Genomic DNA, 18,378 nt, shown 5'->3' on the forward strand with positions numbered 1-18,378 from the left:
CCAAAGTTCTTGGAGTCTAATATCGTCTTGTGATCATTAAAAAAAACTTACTTAACAAAGGAAGAAACACCTTTGGTTGGCCCATGAGAGGCCATTGTGTCCAAACATGCAGTCATCTTACCGGAAGATATCTGTAAGTTTTATTTTCTGAGCACTAACCGTTTGGATAATTTCCTATTTAGCAACTCATTTGGCATTGTAACCTGTCAAGAAATATTGATTAAAATATATTTTAATCACAGAAGTGATTAGATTACTAAAAACTGCGCTGTTGTTTTGAGCATGTACAGCAATCATCACAGGACACTTAATACTTAATTTTGATCAAGATGTTTAATAAAATCATTGAACATTAATCAATTTATGAGAATGGAATGCTCCTTGGCAAACTGGAAATCTGATTGAATTTGAAGTCTAATTGTTTCTTTCTCCATCTTGGGATATGGCTTCACTGACAAGGCTTGTCCCTCATGGGCATAAGAATGTGGTATTCTTCTTCTGGAACCTATGCTGTCAGATTTCCCATAGGCAATGCTAAAAGAATTTTGACCAAGTAACAATGAAAAATGTGGTAAATGTCACTAGTAATGTTGTCCTCACCAAGTTCTCCCAATAACATCTTAGGACTTGTGTCAAAGTTAAGAGAGTTAGGCACACTAGGCAAGTATATGCTGATGAATTCTTTAACATTGACTCCAGAATTCTTGTGGATCAGATCAAATGTAGCAAAGAAACACATTTTTAAAACTACCTTCCATCTTCGTTCATTTGATGAATCAGTGTTCATCCATGTTGAACAGCACTGGGAAGAAGTATTGAAAGTAACACAGTGTCCTTGGATGGGGAACTTCATTGTCAAGGCTTGGTAGCACCATCTTTGGGAGAACTGCCAGATTTCCACTGGTAGGTGAGACTAGAACTAGGAGACATAGCTTCCAGATTCCGGGGAGTAAATTTAGGATGGAGATGAGGAGAAGGTGCTTTTCCCAAAGAGTGGTGAATCTGTGGAATTCTCTGCCCTATGAAGCAGTGGAGGTTACCTCAGTAAATATATTTAAGACAAGGTTGGATAGATTTTTGCATAGTAGGGGAATTAAGGGTTATGGGGAAAAGGTAGGTAGGTGGAGATGAGTCCATGGTCAGATCAGCCATGATCTTATTGAATGGCGGAGCAGGCTCGACGGGCCAGATAGCCTACTCCTGCTCCTATTTCTTATGTTCTTGTGTTCTTATGTTGGGAAGGATATACTGTATGTGTCAGGTTGGGTTTGTGGCATATAGTGAATGATTCAACAGGAGATGTAAATTTACATGACCTCATAATCACCAATCTATTTCTGGTAAGTACATCAATCTACAATAACACTGTAAAAATGATCACCTCACAGTCCTAACGGAGAAAAAGTCCAGTCTTCATATGAATGACACCTTTCACCATGTTGTGAGACACTACATTTGTAATAAATGCAGAGACTTGGAGCAAACTTTGCAGCTCAAAATTGGAAAGGAGGTGCCATGGAATATCAGCAGCAAAATATTGCCTAGCATTTCCCTCACTTTGTTAATACTATCAAGGCAAAGTGTATGAGCCTTATACTATAAGGGCATGTCAGGAGCTACACAAGGCAACCCTAAAAATCTGCCAAACTTGTGAAGCTGAAACACAGGACTACAAGCATGCTAAACTCCCAAGAAAAGTATGCATTAGGTATACAGGGATAAGTCGGCTCACAACCAATGAACTAATGACTGTGCAGTCTCATTACAACAAATTGTGAAGGGTGCTAGACACTTTAAAAGATAACTGATGGGCGAGGCTTCAAGAACACCCCCATCCTCAACAATAGTAGGGTTCAGCAAGTGAGTCCATAGACAAGGCTTAAGCACTTGCAATCATGCTTGTTGAATAGTACTAAGTGAATGATCCATCTTAAGTTCTTCCTTAAATCTTTAGCATTTCAGCAGCTAATCTTCATACTAATCCATTTGAGCCCAGTAATATCAAAATTGACTGAGCTAATTGAATATGAGATCATTTAGTGACAATGGGATCAAACAATATTTGGCTGTAGTACATAAGATTTGGTTTCTAGAATTAGTGTTGCCTCTAGCAAAGCTATTACAGTACAATTACATTAGATATCTACAATGTGGAAAATTGTCCGAATATGATCTATCCACCAGAAGCAGTACAATTCCAATTTGGATATCACCAAATCAGTTCATTCTCATTCTTCAACAATGTGATGGAAAATGTCATTGGCAGTGCTATCTTGGAGATATATTGTTGGTCCTTCATAACTGATGGATCTAAACGCAAACACGAGGAAATCTGCAGATGCAGGAATTTCAAGCAACACACATAAAAGTTGCTGGTGAGCGCAGCAGGCCAGGCAGCATCTCTAGGAAGAGGTACAGTCATGTTTCAGACCGAGACATGACGAAGGGTCTCGGCCCGCAACGTCGACTGTACCTCTTCCTAGAGATGCTGCCTGGCCTGCTGCGTTCACCAGCAACTGTTATGTGTGTTGATGGATCTAAATCCCGACAGCAGCATGATAGTCATGAATGTTGGAAGTAATCAAGAAGGCAACTCATCACCAACTTCTCCAGAAATTAGGAGTGGGCAATAAATGATGGCCTAGCCAGTGACGCCCAGATCCTAAATAAATAAATAAACAAACAAACAAGCAAACAAACAAATAAATAAATAAATGCAACAAATACTGTTTGATTTACAGGGGAACATTGGAGTATCATTTTTGATTGGGGAAAAAACTACAGCAGCCTTAGTATGCTGGTAAAGGAGGGGATGGAATTTACACCTGTGATTGAAGTGCTGATAAGTATGATTGCTTTGAATTAGTTGATGTAAAGTTTCTCATGTTCATGCAACTGCACATATCCAGGCAAGTGGAAAGCATTCTATAACATTCCTGATTCAAGCCTTATAGCTGGTGGAATACCTTTGGAGAATTAGGCAGTAACAAACTCACTGCTGAGTACACAGACTTTGGTTTAATTGCAAAAAATTTAGATGGCTGATTCAATATGGGTTAGGTATTTTGAGTTGAAGCAAAACTGGAGTTTGTTGTGCAGGGACAAACTCAGGATGCAATGAATATTAAGTGCTCCTCAATTTTTGTTTTGAAATTGCTAATAGGTGATTCTTTAATTAGGGTAACTTTTCTGTCTCTGGGGTTGATTTTCAAGAAAAAATTGCTTTTAAGATAGTTTTAGGTTAGGTAATAATAAACCTAAACTTTTTTCAGTATTCTTTCTAAATAATATTTTCTTAATTTTTAAATGAATTAAAAACTTGAATATGCGAGAATTTCACTATTTTGGGCTTGTTTCCTATCCAGGCTTTGTCTTCAAAATAAAGTAATAATAAGTGTTAAAATGATCAAACTTTTAGTTTTTTTTCCACACAAGAACTTTTAAACACATGTTAAAATCATGTGGGTTACTTTTTATACAACTTGTACATTTTTTATGACAAAGAACCACTATCCGCAACACTTGAGTCATTACCAACACACAACAGGTTTTAGAGACCAATCAAGTTTTTTCAAACAACTGCTTATGTGGTTGCCATGGAAATGAGAATTATGCTGTCCTGGCAGAAGGCTGACATTTTGATGTCCAGAAACGTGAGTAATTTAAAGATTTATACCTCCTGATCTGAGAGTACGTTTATTACGTATCATTACCAAATGAGTCATTATTTGAGTGCTTTAACTGAGAAATAAATAACTTCACTTTATTTCTGTATATTTAAATTATGTTTACAAGCTAGCAATACAGTTAAGTAAGCAAGTGTGAGGCTGAGCCACCTTCTTCTTTAATAAGTGAAAAATGTCATTACCATCTCATGTCTTCACCATCACAAAGCTGACAAGATGGCCCCGAAATCATCAGCAGACCAATAAAAAAATACAGTGACACAATTAAAGAAGATCTGATGAAGTATCAGCAGTACATTGGAAAGAAAAAGAAAAAGATACAAAAAGAGAAGGGAGACAAGAAAACTTTAAAATCTTCTCACAATTACCAAAGGGCAAACAGAGACTGAAGAGATGACAGTGGAGAGCTAATTAAAGAAACAAAATGGCTGCTGAAAGATAGGCCGTACAAAGTCTTATAGCGGAGAATATCCCGCCTGAATCTCAGTAGGCCAGCAACGAGAACAGAATAACCTTCATCTTCCTGAGGCTTCACCTGTGCACTTGCGGAGACTATAAGAAGGTGCTTTAAATTTTAACTGCTGCTTTTTTCAGAGTTGTTGAGATTTTTGAGAATGTTTCATATGTCTTACTGATAAAAACAAGTGTGTAGAGGGTTGAGTAAATGTTTTGTCAGTGTTAAAAAAGTTCTCTCTTATGGACAGTTAAAAATAATGATCTCTATAATCTGTATGAAATTTGAATTACTGCTTATTCCAGAGTTGAGGAGGGTTAGGCAGATGTTTTGTAAGCATTATTATTTTTTAACAAGCCTAGTTTATACACACAGAATGCTGGAGGATCTCAGCAGGCCAGGCAGCATCTATGGAAAAGAGTCAACCTGTCCTGATGAAGGGTCTCGGCCCAAAATGGCAACTTTACTCTTTTCCATTGATGGTGCCTGGCCTGTTGAGTTCTTCCAGTATTTTTTATTACATTGATTTCCAGCATCTGCAGATTTTCTCTTGTTTGTGAATGCCTAGTTTAGTTCGGCTGTCTATGTTCATGTTTCACGTGGGTGTTTTTAACAAAGTTCTCTGGCTGCTTGCCTTAAAAACTGTGATCTATTATAGAATTTTGATAAATAGTGTAGACTGTAAGGATGTGTTTCTAATTGTAAGTGTTGCTTCTTCTAGTTGGCCAGATGTTTTATTAGGATTAGTGTTAAATTAAAACCATTGTTTGTCAATGTCAGAAATATTTTGTCATCACCAGCAAAGCGAGTATTTTGATGAGAAATTAAGTTTTGTTTAGTAATATTGATCTGAACTCATTTGCTGGAGTCATGTGCTCTTATACAGAATTTCTCTTAAAGGTTGGTCAATGCCAAGATCTGGTCTTCATTCCAGAGCCTAAAATAAAGTTTATAACATAAACACAAAGTTTCAAGAAATTTCATTTTTCAGAATGTCGGGTCGTCAAAAGTGGCCCTAGTTGAAGAATCACCCTTATACTGCCAGAGCAATGAAAGGAATTTGACTTACTTACACACACAGGGGAAGAGAGAGAGACAAGCCACACTCACACACCCAGACGGTGGGCGGGCGAGGGGGAGGGAGGAGGCGGGGCTCTAGTCGAGCGGATCCGAGTGCTGTCGAACTCAGCCGATCGGCCAGCGGCATGGAGGAGGAGGTTGTCGGTGGGTGCAACGTTCAGGCGGCCGATCGAACGGTGCCTTCGACACTCATCGGCGGTCAGGCAGCGGCCTCCGAGGGCGACAGGAAACGGGAGCAAGAGAAACTCTCCGGGGTGGTGAAGAATGTCCATAGAAAGCTGCGCAAGAAATATCGAGAAGGTGAGAAAGGGGGCGGGTAGGCGGGTGAGCCATTGGGGCCCCGCTCGGTAATCCCGAGGAGCCGGAGCCGGCGCCGGCATCGCCTGGGGCTCACGGCGGGCAAAGAGGAGAGGAGCCAGCTGTAACCGGGCCCTTGCCCTCTGCAGCACACCCGGCTGTGTTTATATCTTTACTTCTTGCTGCAGTTCCATTATGTCGCCGCTCTCCAATCCTGTCTCTATTAAAACACTGCTGATGTGATTGTTTTGAAGAAATCCCAACTTTTTGCAAGCGATTTATTTTAATATACGACCATCTTTACACCTTTCAATTTACTTTCCCAGTAAACATTTTCACAGCGTAGCACCGATACAAAAGACCTTTGTTGGAAATACCATATCTGCAATACATTTATACTGTAAGTTTTTGAAATACTTATATTCAAGTAGTGTGTAATTCATTTATCTTTGTCATTGTCTTTGACTTTACGGCTAGGAATAATTGAACATTAATCGGCAAAAAAAATCTTAAAGTCTTGGGGATTTGTTATGGTGAGGTCTGGAAATGAATGCTCCCCCTGCTTAATCTTCCAGCAAAGTAGAATATGTGTGTGGGGGGTGGGGGGGAGACTGAAGGAAAAATACTTTCTATAAGACGGGAATTGGTAATTTAGGTAAAAAAAAGAATGCACAGAGAAGGTGAGGCATATCAGCGACTTCAGATGTTTTTGATCCTTTATGACTTCCAGGGTATCCCTGTAGAATGTGTGTGAGCTGTGCTTCAAACTGAAGCATCTTGAGCATATTTGTGTTGTTTGCTTTACATAAGCAGTTTTACAAGACCTTCTGAGGTTAGTGATTCAGTAGCTATGTGTTTTCTTTTAAACATCAAAACATAAACTGCATGTAGATGTGTAATATATACACAGTATACAGTTTTTGTTTCCAAGGTTGAAATAGAATACTGTTGTATTCATATTGCAATAAATACTGCTGCTTGGGATGTTGATTTTTTACATTTTTAATAATTGTGTAAGTTGTCAACCTCACAATAAATATATCTGCAATATCATGGAATTGTCTCAGAACAGAAGACCCTTTGAATTGCTTATCAAATCTGTGCTATATATTAGTAATATCCCAATGCAGCAATATTTCCCAAGCAAAGCAGTGGTCCAGAGTTTGTAGCTTGTGAAAAACTGACAAATTGTTGTTTACCACAGCAGAATGTGGTGAAAATGGGAGACATTCTCCCCGACATCAAGACTTGAGATTTTTTACAGTGGAAACTTCTTTTTTCCCTACATTAGGTGACAGTTCATTGGGATACCAGAGCCCAGTAATGATGGGGGTCATCAGTTTAGCTTTGTGTCCAATTGCTTTAAACAAATTCTCATCGGTAGAATGTCAAGAGTGCTAAATAGTTTTGGAGTTTGCCGATCCGATGTGACTCAAATAGCTGAAGTGCCATAAGGTTATTAAATAACTTTTAAATTTAGTTTGAAGTATTTACATAAAGAAACTGCACAAAAGGCAAAGGTTTAAGTCGAAGTTTTTTTGAGCCTATGGTTTCATATGACATGGGATTGTCACCAGAGCACTCGGGCTGTTCTGACCAATGGATTGTTCGGTTTAAGTGCCTAATGCCTAATGCCAGATTCCTGAAAGAAGCACTGGTCTTGGCTTAGGGTTTCCCAACCTGGGGTCTACAGGCCCCTTGCTTAATGGTATTGGTTCTTGGCATAAAAAAGTTGGGAGCACAGAAAACATATTTCAAGATTCAAGGGTATTTTTGAAGTTCCCTTGAAAATATTGCATATCTTTTCTATCTGATGGAAATCCTAAACCATGACTCCTCAGAATGGAGGAGAAGCTTCCAGGAGTTCAGATATCTGTGAATCTATGTACCGTGCAAACTGAACAATGCACAGTATCACAAATAACCAGCACATCTTTCCTGTCATGCATTGCCTGCTCCATCTTTGGAAAAGTCTGTGCATCCTTTAGTAGGACTTCTAAATCACCTCAAAAGCAAGTGCAAATAACCTAATGGATTGGCTAAGAAGTAGATGCAATGAAAAGTTAATTTAGACTGCTAAACTAGCTGCAAAACTTGCAAGACTTAAGAAGGGACTAGTTTATAAAGAACTTAAATATACACCAGTCTAGTAATTTCTGTTGATTGCAGGGTAGAAAAATTAAATATTGAATCCTAGGTGTATAGTTTATCCCCGCCAGCAACCTCTGAATTTCTGTGATGTTAAGTTACTCCAAAATTGTAGTCACTTTCAGGGAACAATGATGGTGAATGTTGATAATTGCACCATTAATACAAAGCCAAGGCCAATAATACTGTAACAAGTTATATAGCACAGAATAATAGCAATTGACCAGAATCAGAATAACCTAGTAAAAAAAAGTGCATTTTAATTATTGACTTTGTTTTTAGGGATCATTCTGGAGTGTAGGAGAATGAGGGGAGATTTGATAAGAGGTATGTAATATTTAGAGGGGTGTAGATAGCATAAATGCAAGCAGGCTTTTTCCACTGAGGGTGTTTGAGACTAGAACTGGAGGTCATGGATTAAGGGTGAAAGGTGAAATGTTGAATCATATAACCGTATAACAATTTCAGCACTGAAACAGGCCATCTCAGCCCTTCTAGTCTGTGCCGAACTCTTACTCTCACCTAGTCCCACTGACTTGCACTCAGCGCATAACCGTCCATTCATTTCCTGTCCATATAGCTATCGAATTTAACTTTAAATGACAACATCGAACCTGCCTCAACCACTTCTGCTGGAAGCTCGTTCCACACAGCTACCACTCTGAGTAAAGAAGTTCCCCCTCATGCCCTTTTTTTGCCCTTTAACTCTCAACTCATGTCCTCTTGTTTGAATCTCACCCATTCTCAATGGAAAAAGCCTATCCACATCAACTCTATCTCTCCCCCTCGTAATTTTAAATACCTCTATTAAGTCCCCCCTCAACTTTCTATGCTCTAAAGAATAAAGACCCAACTTGTTCAACCTTTCTCTGTCACTTAGGTGATGAAACCCAGGTAACATTCTAGTAAATCTTCTGTACTCTCTCAATTTTGTTGACAGCTTTCCTATAATTCGGTGACCAGAACTGTACACAATACTCCAAATTTGGCCTTACCAATGCCTTGTACAATTTCAACATTACATCCCAACTCATATACTCAATGCTCTGATTTATAAAGGCCAGCATACCAAAAGCTTTCTTCACCACCCTATCCACATGAGATTCTACCTTCAGGGAACTATGCACCATTATTCCTAGATCCCTCTGTTCTGCATTCTTCAATGCCCTACCAAAATGTAGCACCTCACATTTATCAGCATTAAACTCCATCTGCCATCTTTCAGCCCACTCTTCTAACTGGCCTAAATCTCTCTGCAAGCTTTGAAAACCTACTTCGTTATCCACAGCTCCACCTATCTTAGTATCATCTGCATATTTACTAATCCAATTTACCACCCTGTCATCCAGATCATTAATATGTATGACAAACAACATTAGACCCAGTACAGATCCCTGAGGCACACCATTAGTCACCGGCCTCCAATCTGACAAACAGTTATCCACCAGGGATAAGGCGTTTAAGGGGAACATGAGAGAGAACTTATTCACTCAGAGGGTGGTGAGAGTGTGGAACAAGCTGCCAGTGGAAGTGGTTGATGTGGGTTTCATTTCATCATTTAAGAGAAGTTTAGATAAGTATAGGCAGGACTAAGCAGAGTAGTAGTTTGGTATGGTCCAGATGGGCTGAAGGGCCTGTTTCTGTGCTGTACTACTCGATGACTCTATGGGTTATTTAATTTTCTATAAAATTAGAGCCTTCAAAAATTTATATATTACTCTAGTGATCGCTTAATCTTGCTAACAATACAGAAGATTTGACCATTGACGTCTCTTTAGCCAAATGTTTTGAGGCATAATTTGTTACCCTATTAGATCTGTAACATGTTTGTCTTGAGTTTATGGAAGTAGAATTGTGTTGCTGTTAAGTAAACAACTTATGTTGGTGTTGGTGTCTCACACTGTAGTGTCAAAAGAGAAGTTCCTTGGTGTCAGCTGTGGTTCCTGTTGTGTCTTAAAGTTCAAAGTAAGTTTATTATCCAAGTACACATATGTCACCTTGAGATTCATTTTCTTGTGGGCATACACAGTAAGTACAAAGAAACACAATAGAATCAATGAAGGACAGCACCCAAATAGGACGGACAAACAACCAATGTGCAAAAGACAACAAACTGTGTAAGTATGAGAGCGAGGGAGGAAAAAAAATAGTAATAAATAAATAAACAAACAATAAGTCCTGAACGTGAGATAAAGAGTCCTTGAAAGTAAGTCCATAGTTTATGGGAACAGTTCAGTGTTGAGTTAAGTGAAGCTGAGTGAAGTTATTCCCTTCTGGTTCAAGAGCCTGATGGTTGAGGGGTAATAACTGTTCCTGACCCTGGTGGTGCAGGTTCTGAGGCTCCTGTACCTTCTTCCTGATGGCAGCAGTGAGAAGAGAGCATGGTCTGGGTGGTGGGGCTCTTGACAGTAGGTGCTGTTTTCCTGCGATTGCGCTCTGTGTAGATGTGCTCAGTTGTGGGGAAGGCTTTGCCCTTTGTGGTCTTAACCTCATATATATTTAAGAGCATGAGGAGAAACTGGCTGATACTTCACTGTGGTATTAAAGAAATCACTGTTTCAGATTAGATATTAAACCAATTCCCCATCTCCCCTTTCTGGCAGATGTGAAAAATTCCACGCCAAATTTGAAAGTTACCCCAGAGTCTCATCATTATTTATCGTACAACCACACAAAAGTAAAATAGATTATTTAATCATTATTACGTTGCTATCTGTGAATGCTTGCTCTGTGCAAATTAACTACTGTGTTTCCTTTATTGAAACAATGAATGCACTTCAGAAATACTTGGCTGAAAACTGTCTTTGGAACATCTTGGGACAGGGGATGGTGCAAGTGTTTTGTTGAATGGAATTAAAGTAAGTTTGGTTTATAGAATCATATAGTACCAAAGGAAGTTCTTAGGCCCATTATGTCTTGCAGTTATTTGAAAGACTTATCCCTTCCCATTGCTCTACAGTTTTCTTCATGCTTTTATCCAGTTTGCTTTGAAATTTACTATTAAATTTAAATCTGCTTTAATACACTCCAGGGACTGTAAACGTCATAGAAGTCACTTAATAAATTTTACTACTCATGTATAAGAGATAATGAGTTTTAAATCTCTCATTAAGACTTCTCCATTCACTGTCATTAAGATTCTTCTGCAGATAAAGAACTTTTATAAGTGTTGTAAATCTGAATAGAAAATGCTGAAAATACGTCAGTCTGATCCTCAATAAAAAAAAATTTGATCCTGTGAAAGTGTTACGTGTATATTTTGTTTGTGAATAACTCTAATTCATATAGGAATAGATCTGATCAACGCTGCTAGACAAAAAACACACTTTTGGGTAAGTTAATTGGAATGACTTGGATTTTTTCCAATATACAGTACTTTCCTGTGAAATGCTGTGTAAGCAGATAATGTTTCTCATGAACTAATACCACCTCCCTTTCACTTGGCTTCCAAACTGAATTAACATATAATAATAGTTGAAAGATTTACTTGACAAAACAATTATAACAGCCATGAAAGGTGCTCACTACCACTCTTGCAACCTTTAAAGACTCACAAACAACATTTTGTTTTGGTAATTGGTTTACTAATGTACCATTTACCAAGATGCAGTGAAAAGCTTTTAACTGCATGCCTTTCAGACAGAATATTCAAAACACTAGTATGTTGAGGTGGTACAACAGGCATTAAAAACAGCACAGGATTTACATTTAGAATTATAGAGAAAGTGCAGTGGAGGACGATCCAGAACTAGATTGAGAGATCAAGCATTTATTTTGTAAGGTGCATTTAAAAATGTTAAAATAGCGGGCTAGAAGCTGACCCTGAGCCTGGTGATAAGTGTTCTCAAGTTTTTGTATCTTCTGGTTGATGAATGGGGTGGGGGTGGAGAAGAGAAAATGACTGGCATATTAATACTTTGGAACTTAAAAACTCTCAACAATCTCCATCTTGGCGTCATTGATACCTGGGGTCCTCATTGGAGGATCAACAACTTTTAAGTTCCTTGGTGTTATTATTTCAGAGGACTTGTTCTGGGCCCAGCACACAAGTACAATAATGAAGAAAGCATACTTCAGGAGTTTATGAAGATTCAGCATTACATCTGAAACTTTGACAAACTTCTGTAGACATGGGGTGGAGAGTATATTGATTGGCTGCATCAATCAATGCCTGGTATGGAAACCCCAATGCTACTTTCTGTAGCATTTTCCATTCAAGGGCATTGGGGTTTCCATACCAGGCATTGATTGAATAATGCTGAATCTTTGATGGTCGAGGTTGAAGGTCTGTCATGGGTAAAGCCCTCCCAACCATTGAGCACATCTACATGGAGCATTGCTACAGGAAAGGAGCATCCATCGGCAGGGACCCCCACCACCCAGGTCATGCTGTCTTCTTGCTGCTGCCATCAGGAAGGTGGTACAGGTGCCCTAGAACTCACTGTCAGGTTCTTGAACCAAAGAGGATAATATCACTGCCCCATCACTGAACTGTTCCCACAAACTATGGACTGTAGTCCTGACAGAGGGTCTCAGCCCGAAACGTCGACTGTACCTTTTCTTATAAATGCTGCCTGGCCTGCTGCGTTCCACCAACATTTTGTGTATGTTGCTTGAATTTCCAGCATCTGCAGATTTCCTCGTGTTTGCGTTTTTAGACTCACTTTCAAAGACTCTTTCTCTCAAGTACGTGATATTTATTTATTGTTTATGATTATTTACTTATTTTTGTATTTGCACAGTCGTTTGCACACTGGTTGAATGTCCAAGTTGGCACAATCTTTCATTGATTCCATTATGGTTATTATTCTATTGATTTATTGAATATGCCCACAAGAAACTGGATCTCAGAGTTGTACATGGTAGTATATATGTACTTTGATAAATTTACTTTGAACTTTGATACAGTTGGACGTGTATTCTGCCCAACTTCCTGATATCAGTAGCCAGCTGTGGTTTTGCTGACATTGAGGGAGAGATGGTTGTCTTGACACCAGGCCATTAGGCTGTTTATCTCCTTTCAGTACTCTTTCTCATTGTGGTTTGAGATCTGGCCCAGAACAGTTGTGTTACCCGAAAACTTATAAATGGAGTTAGACCAGAAAGTGTCCATGCAGTTGAAATAGTCATCAGAAAAACAACTGCTTGACAAGATCGGCAGATTATGCAACATTTATATAGGGAAATGTACACTCAGAGTTTTGCATTGCAACCCTTCAGCTGTCCATTTCCCACTATAGGTGCTGCCTGACTTGCTGAATTCTTCCAGCAGTTTATTTATTTTTGCTCCAGTTTCCACCATCTACAGTCTCATCTTTGAACCACTTTCATTTTCGTGAGCCACAGAGGCATATCTCATAAGCCACTGTAACTATAGTCAAGGTTATATTTATTTATATGTGTTCTTGTATTGTTTTTCTGTTGTTCATTAAGGTTATCCTCTTCCTAGATACAAGAGGACAACCTGAATTTTGAACATTACAAATTGCAAGTAATAGGTAGAAGCATAGTTAGAATTGGCTTACTTAAGTTTCGCTATTTCTACAGCATTAAATATTGTGATTCCTGCCAGTCAGTATACTTTGAATTAATGTGCTTGCGGTGTAAAAGTTAGTCAATTGTACAACCATCCCTGTTCTAGTAATCTTATACAGGGATAAATCTTTTTGGATTGCAGACCTAATCAGTTCCCCTCTACCACCACTCTGCTCCGTCTAGAGGAATTAGTCCTTACTCTTAATAATTTCTCCTTTGGCTCCTCCCACTTCCTTCAAACTAAAGGTGTAGCTATGGGCACCCGTATGAGTCCTAGCTATGCCTGCCTTTTTGTTGGCTTTGTGGAACAATCTATGTTCCGTGCCTATTCTGGTATCTGTCCCCCACTTTTCCTTCGCTACATCGATGACTGCATTGGCGCTGCTTCCTGCACGCATGCAGAACTTGTTGACTTTATTAACTTTGCCTCCAGCTTTCACCCTGCCCTCAAGTTTACCTGGTCCATTTCCGACTCCTCCCTCCCCTTTCTAGATCTTTCTGTCTCTGTCTCTGGAGACAGCTTATCCACTGATGTCTACTATAAGCCTACTGACTGTCACAGCTATCTGGACTATTCCTCTTCTCACCCTGTCTCTTGCAAAAACGCCATCCCCTTCTCGCAATTCCTCCGTCTCCGCCGCATCTGCTCTCAGGATGAGGCGCTTCATTCTAGGACGAGGGAGATGTCTTCCTTTTTTAAAGAAAGGGGCTTCCCTTCCTCCACTATCAACTCTGCTCTTAAACGCATCTCCCCCATTTCACGTACATCAGCTCTCACTCCATCCTCCCACCACCCCACTAGGAATAGGGTTCCCCTGGTCCTCACCTACCACCCCACCAGCCTCCGGGTCCAACATATTATTCTTCGTAACTTCCGCCACCTCCAATGGGATCCAACCACTAAGCACATCTTTCCCTCCCCCCCCCTGCATTCCGCAGGGATCGCTCCCTACACAACTCCCTTGTCCATTCGTTCCCCCCCCATCCCTCCCCACTGATCTCCCTCCTGGCACTTATCCGTGTAAACGGAACAAGTGCTACACATGCCCTTACACTTCCTCCCTTACCACCATTCAGGGCCCCAAACAGTCCTTCCAGGTGAGGCAACACTTCACCTGTGAGTCGACTGGGGTGATATACTGCGTCCGGTGCTCCCGATGTGGCCTTTTATATATTGGCGAGACCCGACGCAGACTGGGAGATCGCTTTGCTGAACATCTACGCTCTGTCCACCAGAGAAAGCAGGATCTCCCAGTGGCCACACATTTTAATTCCACATCCCATTCCCATTCTGACATGTCTATCCACGGCCTCCTCTACTGTAAAGATGAAGCCACACTCAGGTTGGAGGAACAACACCTTATATTCCGTCTGGGTAGCCTCCAACCTGATAGCATGAACATCGACTTCTCTAACTTCCGCTGATGTCCCACCTCCCCCTCGTACCCCATCTGTTACTTATTTTTATACACACATTCTTTCTCTCACTCTCCTTTTTCTCCCTCTGTCCCTCTGAATATACCCCTTGCCCATCCTCTGGGTTCCCCCCACCCTTGTCTTTCTTCCCGGACCTCCTGTCCCATGATCCTCTCGTATCCCTTTTGCCTATCACCTGTCCAGCTCTTGGCTCCATCCCTCCCCCTCCTGTCTTCTATCATTTTGGATCTCCCCCTCCCCCTCAAACTTTCAAATCCCTTACTCACTCTTCCTTCAGTTAGTCCTGACGAAGGGTCTCGGCCTGAAAGGTCGACTGCACCTCTTCCTAGAGATGCTGCTTGGCCTGCTGCGTTCACCAGCAACTTTTATGTGTGTTGCTTATACAGGGATACAGTCTTTTGGGGTGTATGTAGTCTCCACTGCAGTCTAAAAAGCTTCCACTTTTCATATGTATAATGATGACGAAGAACAAAATGATGTGCATGTGAAGCAATTCTTTTGTCTTAGATAGTATATGTAATTTTTTTTAAGATACAGTGGAATCCAGTCAATTGGGGCACATTGAGACCAGTACATTTTGGCTCAATTAAATGGCTGCCCCAATTCACTGAGGTTTCATGGAAATAGATAAAAGGTATAAAAGAGATAAACTACTGTTTAACCGAGTAACGATGTGTGTATTTAAATGAAATACAGAACAAATACAGAACACTACCAATACCACTTCAGTACTGTAAAACTGTATTAGTTCCAAATAATTATCAATGGATTCAGCTAAGTATGCTGCTGTGTTCTTTTGACTGTAAATGAACAAAATCAGCATAGACACCTAGTGCAGATAATACACTGCCTTCATATAATGCCTTTCGCAATTCCATCCTCCAAGTCTTCATTTTTCTTGTAACAGTCAATATGATTGTTAATACCTTAATTCTTCATAGTTCTTTGCTTGTTGAGGTAGTGAAATTATTTCCATTTCACTCCCAGTCGTTTCTAGCATCTCCAAGCCTGAATGCTTGAAATCACAGTGAGCAAAGCAGTTCTGAATTATCTTATTGCTTATTTCTTACCAACTATCAGTGACAAAAATCGCTGCTATTTGAAACAACGCACACAACTGACGCTATTTAACAAGTGTTAGCTGTAAGCATGGTGAAGTGTCTAATGGCCACACAAGTGCACATGACTGACACTAGTTAGAAACTTTGGCAGTAGTTTCCTGTTACGATTAAGCGGCATAGTGTCCCAAATAAACAAAGAAAATCCCAGCTAATTTCTCAATTTTTGTTCTTTCAGAGTTGTCCCAAATAAGTGGCTTCCTTAATTAACTGATGGCCCAATTAACCGGTATTTATTTATTGTATTATCCTTTAAGTTTATAGGTTATCAAGCAAATTCAACACATGCACATTATATAGAAAGATATCAGCAACACTAGAGAAGCCGAAGCTAAGGTAATTTGTAATCCTAATGATAGCTCAGTTTAAACCCCTAACTAAGGAGAAAATATGTGAACTAAATCTAATGAGCGCGTCTAACCAGACCTTCACAGTTCCTTATTTCTGTTTTGTTATTACACAGCACTTTCTTCCGGCTGCTGTTGCTCAGCCTTGTGATTATACTGTCCAAGAGTTTGTCTTGTGTTACTTTCATTCTAATCTATAGTGGGCAATTAGTTTATTCAACTGTGATCTACTTTAAAATTCTTACTTCATCATCACAAGATACTTTGTCAGTTAGATGTTTAGATCATATAAATAACCCAGTTAAAGTAGTCAGTTCAATAGGGCCTAGTCTAAATTAAATAATTTAAAGGCTAGCCTTAGCACTATGTTTACACCCTTTTCATTTGTGGCAGAGTCCAAAGATACAACATAGGATTCTTTGTCAAACTCAGACTTCCAGGAATGGAATTGAGAGCCATTCATACCTAGCCTCAGGACTGCTAAAGAAAAAAAACAAATGTTAGGTGTGGATCACTTTTTTTTTCAGTGCTTCTAATAAGCTAAAACATGCAATATCTATTTGCATAACTTGCCTTGATCTATGGTTGTTTAGGACCATAGCTTCCTCCTGTATCACTTCACATGTATTGCTTTTAATCCATTTTAATAACAAAAAAATGAGAATCTGTGCTAAGCTATACTGGTAACATTGTGTAACAGGAATATTGGGTAACAAACAAGGAAATGATTGTTTGGTGTTGCTTTACATTTAACATTCATTAGGTCCTACTGAAGATGAATTGTAGGAGTCTTTTTCTGATGGTAGAATTTTTTTGTGTGTATTACTTGGCTCTGATCAGCTTTCACCTTTCAATTTCCATTAGTTCAGCAAAAGCTTTATTATGTTCTCTTTTATATATAAAAACAAAGCATATTCAGTGCATGCTTGAGCACTAAGTTGTTTATGTGTTACAAGATAGAAGAGCATTTGGCCAATCAGGTCTACTCCACTATTTCATCATGGCTGATCCATTTCCACCTCAGCCCCAATCTCCTGCCTTCTCCCTGTATCCCTTCATGCCTTGACTAATCAAGAATCTACCAAGCTCTGCCTTAAATATACCCAATGACTTGGCCTCCACAGCTGCCTGTGGCAATAAATTCCACAGATTCACCACTCCCTGGCTAAAGAAATCCTTACTCATCTGTTCTAAATGAGCGCCCCTCTTTTCAAAGACTCTGCCCTCTTGATCTTAGACTCCCTCACCATAGGAAACATCATCTCCATATCTACTCTATCTGGGCCTTTCAGCATTCGATATGTTTCAATAAGATCCTCCCTCATACTTCTGAATTCCAGTGAGTACAGGCCGAGAGCCATCAAACACTCTTCATATAATAAGCCTTTCAATTCAAATTATGTTCTAATCATTACCTCTTGTTTTGTTTTTGCTTGTGCCTCTTTTACTAATGCTTGATCTTTTATGTTTTTATACCATAAGATTTGAAGTTCTTGCCAACAGCATTTGTAAGAGGGTCTTCTCCTCTCAGTTCTCCCTTATCACTATCTCAAAGAAGGCATGCCAGCGGCTCTCCATTAGGAGTTTGAGGAGATTTAGTATGTCACCAAAGGTTCTTGCAAATTTCCACAAATACATGATGGAGAGCATCACTGCCTGGTATGGGGACTTCAGTGTACAGGATTGAAAGAGACTGTGGGGGGTTGAAGACTCAGCCAGCCCTGTAATGTGCACAGCCCTTTTGACCAGTGAGGACACCTTCAAAAGGCAGTGCCTTATGGATGGGCATCCATCCATAAGGAGGCTCACCATTTGCAACATGCCCTCTTGTTACTGCGATTGGGGTGCCTGAAGACTCATCCTTAATATTTTAAGAGCAGCTTCTTTTCCTTTGCCATCTGAGTTTTGAATGGTTCATAAACACTATCTCATTACTTGTCTTTTGCATTATTTATTTGTTTTTGTAACATAATCATTTTACACTTAGTGGTCACTTTATTAGATAAGCCTGTACATCTACCCATGCAAATATCTAATCGGCCGGTCACGTAACAGTAACTCAATGCATAAAACCGTACAGGCATGGTCAAGTGGTTCAGTTATTATTCAGACCCAACATCATAATGGGGAAGAAATGTGATCTAAGTGACTTTGACTGTGGAATGATGTTGGTGCCAGACAGGGTGGTTTGACTATCTCAGAAACTGCTGATCTCTTGGGATTTTCATGCACAACAGTCTAGAGTTTACAGATAATGGTGTGAAAACAGAAGAAAA

The 18,378-nt window shown here is 39.7% G+C and overlaps 1 protein-coding gene across 1 annotated transcript in view; it reads left to right on the top strand.

Annotated features, from left to right (window-relative positions):
- The first annotated feature begins 5,324 nt into the window (after nt 1–5,324).
- Nucleotides 5,325–18,378, top strand: part of bmt2 (base methyltransferase of 25S rRNA 2 homolog) — an 88,181-nt gene continuing 75,127 nt past the window's right edge. The window contains exon 1 of the mRNA XM_063057881.1: nt 5,325–5,520. Within this exon, the coding sequence (XP_062913951.1) occupies nt 5,346–5,520 (175 nt within the window). The 5' untranslated portion in view covers nt 5,325–5,345. The remainder of the gene's footprint in view (nt 5,521–18,378) is intronic.

Source organism: Mobula hypostoma, chromosome 9 (genome assembly GCF_963921235.1).
Source record: "Mobula hypostoma chromosome 9, sMobHyp1.1, whole genome shotgun sequence".
Lineage (NCBI taxonomy): Eukaryota > Metazoa > Chordata > Chondrichthyes > Myliobatiformes > Myliobatidae > Mobula > Mobula hypostoma.